Source organism: Episyrphus balteatus, chromosome 3 (genome assembly GCF_945859705.1).
Source record: "Episyrphus balteatus chromosome 3, idEpiBalt1.1, whole genome shotgun sequence".
Taxonomy (NCBI): Eukaryota; Metazoa; Arthropoda; class Insecta; order Diptera; family Syrphidae; genus Episyrphus; species Episyrphus balteatus.
The window spans coordinates 8,651,253-8,661,286 of NC_079136.1; the positions used below are offsets into that span (position 1 = coordinate 8,651,253).

The window sequence follows — 10,034 nt, forward strand, 5'->3', positions numbered from 1 at the left end:
ATGCAAAGCAAACGTCAAATCACTCCACTTGTCAAATTCTTCGTGAAAAAATTCCAAAATTGCACGAAAAAGGAGTAATTCACTCCCATAATCTTGGGAAACGACATTATTAGAGGTTGTCATTAAAAAAATGGATTTGAAGGTGATGGAATAAAAAAAAGGGAGATTTTTGCAAGAAAAATGACTTTTTAAGGTTTCACTTCTACTACGTGTGAATTGCACACATGATTTATTTTTATAGGGGCTCAAAACTTTTATTGTGAATATGCCATTTCATTTCCTACCTCATTTCATCCAAAGTTTTTTTTTCTCGATGGCCTTTTTCCCGGAAAAATTGTGTCGTGTAAATCGTTTTAGTGCACTACCAACCTTAACTTTGAATGACAGCTACAAAATTATATCACTGTCAAAATAATTATCGCATGACATTTTTTTAATCAAAATATGCACAAGAATTTCTTTTGGTTTCGTCCATAAACAAAAAATACCAAGACTGGAAATTTTCGTACGTCTTTCCCCCCGAAACCCTTTTGTGTACAGTGCTGTCTGTGAATATATGTGAAAGCCACCACGTTGGTAAATGACGTTAACACGCACACATTTATAGATTCACGACATTCACCACACATTTGACACGAACACAACGATAGGTTCACGACATTCACCACACCTTGCAGCTTGTAGGTAAACGTCAGTTGACCGCCGAGTTTCCAGCATAAACAAAAAATACCAAGACTGGAAACTCGGCGGTCAACTGACGTTTACCTACAAGCTGCAAGGTGTGGTGAATGTCGTGAACCTATCGTTGTGTTCGTGTCAAATGTGTGGTGAATGTCGTGAATCTATAAATGTGTGCGTGTTAACGTCATTTACCAACGTGGTGGCTTTCACATATATTCACAGACAGCACTGTACACAAAAGGGTTTCGGGGGGAAAGACGTACGAAAATTTCCAGTCTTGGTATTTTTTGTTTATGGTTTCCAGTCTTGGTATTTTTTGTTTATGGTTTCGTCGATATTTTCATTTTCGTATTTTATTTCTAATCAACCAGTCGAAGGCGAAATTTTGTACAAAGAAAGTGAACCAATTATATTATTCTTGAATGAAGTTTCTATGTGAAACTAAACCCCGCCAGGATTAATAAATAAAAAAAAAAAACGGTGCCAAAAACAAAAAACAAAAAATGATTTTATCAACTGCAAAACGTTTGTGTCTACGGACAACAGCCTCCAAACTTTTTCGTCCTTCATCAACGTTGCCACAATCTGGACAAAAACTAGACGAACTTCAAGAGCTTGCTCTCAAAGAAGAATGCATCTTGGTAAATGACAATGATATCGTAACTGGATCAGCATCAAAAAAAGATTGCCATCGAGTTGATCCTGCTAATGGACATGTTAAACTCCATCGTGCATTTAGTGTTTTCTTATTCAATACCAAAGGAGAAATGTTAGTTCAGAGAAGATCTGTTCATAAGGTATGAATGAGTTTGTTTAATTCCATTAACCTATTAAAACACAACAAAGTATTCTGTTAGATAACTTTTCCCGACACTTACACGAATGCCTGCTGCAGTCATCCACTCCACGAGATTGAAAACGAACGCGAGGAGCTTAATCAACTGGGCATTCGTCGTGCTGCCCAACGGAGGCTTAATTACGAGCTAGGCATTCCTCAAAGTCAGGTTAATATACAATAGGGTGGGTCAAAAAAATCAAACATTTTTTTTTTTTGATTTTATAGTCCGAAAAATCAATTGCTTGACATCGATTTCTTATTCACCAAATATGAGCTCTTTATATTAAAAATGGGAAGTTCCTCCGCTTCGCAATTATCCACTTTTAAATCAATCTTCTATTAAAAAAGAAAACATTTTTGTATCAATAGTTTTTTTAGCCAATTTCTTTACATATTCTTGTAGGAATTAGAACTCTCTACAAAAAAGGCCTTGTACACTTTTTTCATTAATCTAACCATTTGAAAGATATTCGAGGTGAAAGTTAAACAAAATTATAAAACATTTTTTACTTTTCAAAATGTTCTAATTCACTGAAAAGTCATTATTATAAGGGCTTAAACGTTCTTCAAAAAAGTCGATTTTAAATAAAATGCATGGCTTGGTCGCACAAACTTGCTCAAGTTGCTAGGATTTTTATAGGACATTTTGTTATAAAAATTTAGTAATTGTAATTATTCTACAATTTTAAAGTTCAAGTGACCTCAACTCCAATAAAGCGTTTCGCCCATGTACGACAGTGGGCTCATCAATTAGATCTGTCGTACCCTTACTAACTGATGAGCAAACTGTCGTACCTGGGCGAAACGCTTTATTGGAGTTGAGGTCACTTGAACTTTAAAATTGAATTATATTCAATAGCTCCACTTAAAATAAAAATAATTTTTATTATTTTTTCTTCGTTATTGTAATTATTAGCTGCGTTCCTTTGGAAATATTTATCTACTGTTTAGTACTTAAAACTACTTTGAACTACTTTTGCTATACTGAAAAAGTAGTTCAAAGCAGCTTTAAGTACTAAGCAGTAGATAAATATTACCAAAGGAACGCAGCTATTGTAGGTATATAAAAACAAAAACAAAAAAAAAAAGTTTAAAAAAAAAACATGAAAATGTTTTTTCAAAGGAATAAAACAACATCTGAAATCAAATTGCCCTTCAAAACAAGTATGCAATAATTTCTTTTATTTTATTAAGATGCATTTTTAGTAAAAAAATTTCAAAATCGTTAGAGCCGTTTTTTTTAACCCTTTATATGTCAACAATTCGTATTTTAAAATTAATAACTTGCTTGAACAATTATAAAACACGTATTTCTTAAAAAATCGATATTTTTATTTTTTAGTCATTTACTTCGACATTAAGAAATCAAAATAAAAAGTGTAAAAATGGGTAGGAACATATTTTCAAGAAAACCAAACTTTAAAAATAAACTGTCAATAAAGTGCTTGTAACCCAATTTCTTCGAAATATTTTGTATTATTTCGATAAAATAGTATTTAAAAATTAAGTTCTTAAAGACAAAAGAAATTTACAAGTTTTTTTTGTTGCATATTTTTTGGTGTTTTACAGAAATGTCACATGGTAATATAAAGGGTTAAAAAACTAATTTTTTATAAATAATTTTTTGGAAAAAAAGTTTTAAAACAAAATTGGTATGCCATTTAGTAGAAATTACAAATCAACATCTAAAACCAAAATTTCAAAACAATTCAATGCGCGGTTTTCAGAAATTTCATTTTTCAAAACAAAAAAAAAAAACATTTTCAAAACTTTTAAAAATCCAAAAATTATTTTTTTCGAAAATTTGATTTTTGGTTTATATTAAAATTATATGAATGCTTTTTTACAAGAGTTTCGTTAAAATGGAATTAGTACACTCAGAGAACAAAAAAGTTAATTTCGGGATAGACTATGTAATAGTCAAACGAAGTACTCGTATTCTCCAAATTAACTATTAAATAGTCAGTTTTACTATTAAAATAGTTATACATATCGTCGGTCTCATAAGAAAACCTCGTGACTCCACTTTTTTTCAAAAATTACTTTTGAATGCCATTCTTTAGAAAATATGTCAGCGGAGCAACCCAGAAAATTTGGGGTCATTCCGAAAACTCTAAATAGACTTAAATTCAAATTTTGCACAGCGCGTTTCTTCCCAACTACTCTGTTGTTTGTTTACTCTTTCGTCTCTCATGTAAAATTTTGATTTTGGGAGTTACGAGGTTTTCTCATGAGACCGACGATATGTGACTATTTAAATAGTCAATAAAGACTATTTAAAATAGTTATCCCAGTTTTAATTTTCAGTTTCGGAGAAAATCGGATTAAAAAAAAACGGTTCTATGGCAGGTACCGTTAATAAAATGATTTTCAAAAAAAAATTTAAAACTTGCATTCGATTTTTTTTTTAACAAAATCGTTGGAGCCGTTTTCGAGAAATTTCAGTTTTACTAAAATCGGTATGACAAGTACCGTTATTTTTGGTCAAAAAAAAATTTATTCCAAAAACCCCTCTGGAGAGTCGCCAAATAACGCTACATACCAAGTTTGACATTAATCGGTCCATCTGTTTAGGCTGTAGCTTCGTATACAGACAGACGGACTTCCGGGACCCACTTTATTGCAATTCTCTATCATCGTAATGTTATCTCAACTTTTTTTTTTTGTACGAATGCATAACTTGATATCGCAAGTAAAAAAGATTGATGTAAAAATGGAGAATTGCGAAGCGGAAGACCTTCCCATTAATATAAACAGGTCATATTTTTTGATTATATTCTAGAAATGTCTAGCAATTGATTTTTCGGAGTATTAAAAAAAAAAAAGAAATTCGATTTTTTTGACCCACCCTAATATACAATTTTTTCTGCTGCTTAACTCAGATAATAACAAAACATTCCTCACTCAAAAAAACAGATAAGACCTGAAAACTTCCACTATCTGACGCGCATCCATTATGCCAACACCGGAGATGGAACTTGGGGCGAACACGAAATCGATTACATACTCTTTCTGCAGAAAGACGTCGACCTAAATCCAAATTTAAACGAAGTCAGTGAAGTGAGGTATATTTCACGAACAGCTCTCGACAGCGAGGTATCGCAACTGAATGCTCCACTGACCCCTTGGTTTGAGCTTATCTTACGCCATCGTCTCAAACTGTGGTGGGATAATTTGCATCAGTTGAAAAAGTTCGAAGATCACAAAACAATAAATCGCTTTATATAGAAGAGCAGCAGCTAGAGCCAGCGCCGCGCACAAAAAGCAGAGGCATTGTCATAATTGTTATCTCATATTTAGTCAGTCAGTGGGCAGGAATTCGAAAAATGTGTGTAATGTGTAGGTTTTTAGAAAATAGCCATGCAGATGAAAGTAACCAAAGTTAGTTTTTTTTCTTCTTTTTGTTTTGTTAAATAAAAAAAAAAAACACAAAAATATTTGTTTTTGGTTGTTTTAGTTTTTTTTTCTTCTTTTTGTTTTGTTAAATAAAAAAAAAACACAAAAATATTTAACCTTAAATAGAAAGTGGGGTGATCATGTATTGGTGATGATGATCTTGTTGGAATTTATTGTTTATCTAACAATGAAAATGAGGCTATATTTATGCGCGTATCTTTCAAGTTCATGATCAGTTTGTTATTTGTTGTTATAGTTACTATGGCAGTTCGTAGATAGTTGTTTATATATTCAAAAATATAATTAATGGAAGATGAATCACGAGATGCATTATTGAGGTTTGTATATGAGATATGACCTTCAAAAGTTAACTTAAAGTGTGATACCTGGGCGTACGCAGGTACTTGTAACTTTTTGGTCAATTAAATTAATATAATAAAAAAATGAGATGAGATTTGGTTAATTTTATATGTTTCAGATTAATTATTCCAAAAGGTTGAGTGGAAACGAAATTTTTGTACGAAAGAAATTCGAATCTTAAAATACATTTCAAAAATTGGAAATCTAAGATTTTGCTGGAGTTAATTTTGTTATATAAAAAAAAAAAATGGTTTTCTGTGAAGTCATTTTACGGACGATAATTTTTACTGATAACGTCGCAAGAAAACAAGTTTTGTGCTACAGCTATTTCTCTTCCAATCGGAAGCATCGGCCGAAAGAGTCGAAGTAGAGAGATGTATGTATGTCACTCGTATTCTGCTATTCGATTCACGTGAATCAAAAGATTTCCTTCCTTTACCACGTCAACATGGCTTTGAAAAAACGCTAAATTTCGAAAGCAAAACGTTGTTTCCGTGTGTTTTAGAAATCTTAAAGAGAAAAAAATTATTTAAGTTTAATTTTAACCCCCATTTAAACGCTTCTTATTTTAGACTTTCACGTGAATCGAATAGCAGAATACGGTCATGTGTCATAAGTCCAACTTAAGACATCTATACTTATATAGAGTAAGCAGTTCAATGTGTTAAACGGTGATAGGAAATAATTGCAAATTTGTTTGTTTTACTAGGCCATTCAAGCATTCTGAAACCAAATACAACAGTTTGTATTGGACTTTGAATATGTTCGCGAAACATTTCTGACTTGCTTTTTAAGGTAATCGGCATTATCACGAATACCATTCTTATCGGAAATTTGCAACGTTCCCCAAAAAAACAAAAAACAAAATTGGTGGAAAATTTCATACAAATCGTCACAACGATCGGATTTGCTATTGTTTTTCCGTTTTTTTCGGAAAATTTCCGATGCGTATGGAGTTTGCGGTAAGGCCGAATATAATTTTTTTTACAAACCCATAACTTGCCCTTATTATAATACCGTAAGGAAAATGATTATGTAATATTTTTTAAATCTGCGTTTAAGGTTTGAGAACTTAATTGATTATGATTAATATTCTCTACGATAGCCTAGTTTGAATTTATTTTGTTCGTGCTGGTTAATTATAAAGTCGATTCAAGTGGATGTTATAATCTACAGGGCGTCCATAATCACTGTTGCAGCAAAAACAAAGGTTTCTCAAAATAAAATTTTTTCGAAGTAAAGTTTAGGATTTTGGCTGGTGTTTTTCTTTAAAATGGTAAATGGAACCAATTCTTTAGTTTTAGTCTTCTTCTTCTTCTTCCTTTTTCTCGGCGCTGTTATGATCTCGATGTCGAGGGGATCATAACCTTCCCACGTTACTGCTTCACACTAGTGATCCGCCTGTGGGGTTCGCCGGGTTGACCTCAGAAATCGGCGGCAAGCCTCCCGGTTTTGTATTGTTCCGTTTCTGAGGCCAACTGAATGCTGGTGTTTTTGCATTTGCTTGTACCAGGAGTTTTTAGGCCTACCTTTCTTTTTATTTCGTGTTGGAACGTTAGTTTTAGTAATTAATTTAAATTTCAACTATTAAGCTTCCAAGCAGAAAACAAAAAAATATTAGTTATGTTACAAAATATTCAATAACCAACATTTTGAAAGGTAAATTCATTTACTCGGTACTGAAATATTTGTTGTGGAACGAAAATTTACAAAGAAATATTTGGAAGTCCCAGAAGTGTTTGATTTTGGTTTATTGAGTTTTGCTGCAAATTGTTGGGGTTTTGCGAATTCAAAATCGACGTGCATAGTTAGGCCTCTGTGCAATTTTTTGGCGATAAACATTTCTGAATTGTTGAAAAATCTATTTTCTTCCATAAGAAGACTATTGTTCAAGTTCAGAATTTATGAATTAGGGAATTACGAATTTGAAGTAAAATTACCTTTTTTATGAGATAAAATGGATCTTTTCTACCGCTACGATAAAGTAACGGAACAGAACAGCACTAAATAAGTTTTCAAAAATAATAGTACTTATTTTTGGTCTCGGGAACATTATTACCCGTATTTCAAAAAAACAAAAGCACCACGCATGAAGTTATTTACTAACCATCAAGTACATTAATCAAGCCTTAACCTGAAAACTGCTTATTGTTGATGGTCAGAAAGTTGTCCTAGTATTTGTAAAACAAAAGAATGTTTTTTCTTAACCAACAAAAATTGTGTGCACAAAATGATACACATACGCCACAGTGACCGCTTATGTATCTTCTTTGAAAATTAATACAGAAGAAGGTGCCACTGTAACAAAAATTAAAGCAATAGAATTTTTGTATCATAAAATAATGAATTTGGTGCCTTGGCCAAACGTTTAACTCGATGGTTTCTCTTTTATCCTACAAGCTGTTGTGAGAGAAAAATCTTTACAATGGATACATGTCATTGTTTCTACGTGCACCAAAACATTCAATTGCGTATTTATGCTCAATTAAACGAATACATGCTTTTGATTGTTTTTAAAAATAAAAATTATTTTTCAATTTTTCGAATGTTTGCATACTTAGGCTGCTGTTTTCCGTCAATTTCATTGTAGTCTTCGAACAACAACAACAACCAAGTCTTATGGCTAGAGTTACAGCACTTTTACGAATGTCAATCTGATAATAGCAGTGTTTTATTGGTAACTCAGTACTTAGCTCAGTGAAATTATACACGGTAAACAACAACAAATGATTGCTAATAATAAGCAAAATTTTTTTTGTTGATTTACGGAGAAAATTTTTTTCTAAGCTTATACATTTTTGACCCTTCAACAATAAAAGATTATTAATAATAAATAAAAGTAATTGTTTGTTGTTGTTGTTGACAGCTTTAAATGTTTACTCAGTAAAATACTGAGTACCAATAAAACACGGCTAATAATAATGAAGTCTGATGATCGGATTGGCTTCTGTGAAACAGATGTTACTCTAGCCATAAAACTTGGTGATACCCCTTTCATGTTGTTGTTCAAAGATTACAGTTATTTTATTTTTATACAATTGTAATTTGTTTTAATATGCAATTCAACTTTTTGTTCTTTTTGCCAAGTAAACTCATCGATATTTATGTTTAAACTAAGAAAATACTAACGTTTTCGTTTGGTAATTCTTAGAACGGTCCGGGACTGTCCGATCCGGAATTCCAAACTTCTTTTTAATTCTGAAGTTTGGGTTTCTTTGTATTTGTGAAACGCCAAATAATGCCAACGCCTGATGAAAATTTTATTTTGTTTAATTTGTTTAGTAAAAAAAAGTTATGGTTTTTTTTTTTTACTTTATTTCAATATAATTTAAAGTTTGGAATAGTAAAAAACCTCAATATTCAGAAATAAAGAACAAACAACAACATTCCATTACTTTGACGTCTTAAGTGTGAACATGTGTGCGTGATTCTAGTTTTGATTCTGGCTCTAAATTCGGAATCGATTTTCTCTTCTTTTCAGAATTGAATCATTTATTTTCAAAACATGATAAGTCCATGATTTCAAATTTTTCAGGAGAAGAAAAAAACGTTCTATTTTCTTTTGTTAAGTGTAGCAAAATGTATAAAAAATATATTTTGTAGAACTTTTACCTAGCTACAGAATATCGTTTGGTATTTACTTTTTGGACCTATTGTTTAAAAGAAAAAAAATAAAAACGATTTTGGACTTATCATACTTTGAAAATAAACGAATGTGAAATTAGTTTTAAAATGAATATACAATTTTTTTAAAGCCTCAGTCTATCAAACAATTGCATTTGGGAATAGAATATAATGTTTCGAGTAGTTATTTTACTTGAAAGACTCTTTCAACTTAAGATTTTGAGTCAGTAGTCAGCTTCTCTATGTGCAGTCAATTACTCATAAAAAAGTTGCTGTTTATTTTCAAAAGATGATAAGTCCGGGACTTTTATGATGTTTTGACAGTAAAAATTTTTTTCGCTTAGCTGTAAAATCGAATATAGACTGAGTAGATGCTTCATATTTTGAAGGCAGGTGTGGTTATCCCCCAAGAACATATTCGGTTAAAAAAACGAATTTTGAAAAAAAGTGGACTTATCATGTTTTGAAAATAAACGATTCAATTAGAACTGTCATTGAGTGCCAAACGAACAGTTTCAGAATCGTTCGAATGAATTCCGGACAGTCCCGACCAAACGAAAACACTATAAGGCGAAAGTGGATTTTGAAGCCATACTTTTACTTATTGGAGGGTGGGAGTATATGATTATAATATGTGAGCATATCATATAAGTAAAAAACTAGGCGTAGGTGAGGGCATATTGGTGAATGAAAGTTATTAAACCCATTATACCCGTTACCGAACACCATGTGGTTTTAAAGTTTTAAATATTTATAAAAAAAAAAATTTAAATATAATTAACGCATCTGAATAAAATAAATCATCATTTTGGGTTTTTATTCTTCATTGCCATTTTAATATTTATTTAAATTGTTTCCTAGCTACACGATTAATTTGTTGTATAAAACATTTTGATATATAGTAATAATATAGTATAATAATATTGTATGCACGTTTATGATCACAATCATTTCCATCAAATAATTATTAAATATAATATATTAAAACATAATAAAGGGTTGTTTCTTATAATTGAGAAAAATTAAAATAAAATAAAAAAAAATTCACAAGCTTCCTTTAATTTATTATTAATATCGCTTAAGAATATAAAGGTTTTTTTTTATTTCTATTTTTTTTTTTTTTGAATATAAACAT

General features: G+C 31.1%; 1 protein-coding gene across 1 annotated transcript; it reads left to right on the plus strand.

The window, feature by feature from the left end:
• Positions 1-1,007: 1,007 nt before the first annotated feature.
• LOC129915872 (isopentenyl-diphosphate Delta-isomerase 1) lies at positions 1,008-4,959 on the plus strand. The gene is made up of 3 exons (XM_055995569.1): positions 1,008-1,478; positions 1,539-1,685; positions 4,436-4,959. The coding sequence occupies exons 1-3, from the start codon at positions 1,185-1,187 to the stop codon at positions 4,745-4,747; spliced, it is 753 nt and encodes a 250-aa protein (XP_055851544.1). The 5' UTR covers positions 1,008-1,184; the 3' UTR covers positions 4,748-4,959.
• The last annotated feature ends 5,075 nt before the right edge of the window (positions 4,960-10,034 follow it).

What these genes read in the sequence shown, in the direction of transcription:
- LOC129915872 (XM_055995569.1), top strand. Translation starts at nt 1,185, where the DNA reads ATGATTTTATCAACTGCAAAACGTTTGTGTCTACGGACAACAGCCTCC. An exon ending in AGAGAAGATCTGTTCATAAG is followed by an intron (nt 1,479 to 1,538) that starts GTATGAATGAGT and finishes GTATTCTGTTAG; the next exon opens with ATAACTTTTCCCGACACTTA. An exon ending in TAGGCATTCCTCAAAGTCAG is followed by an intron (nt 1,686 to 4,435) that starts GTTAATATACAA and finishes TCAAAAAAACAG; the next exon opens with ATAAGACCTGAAAACTTCCA.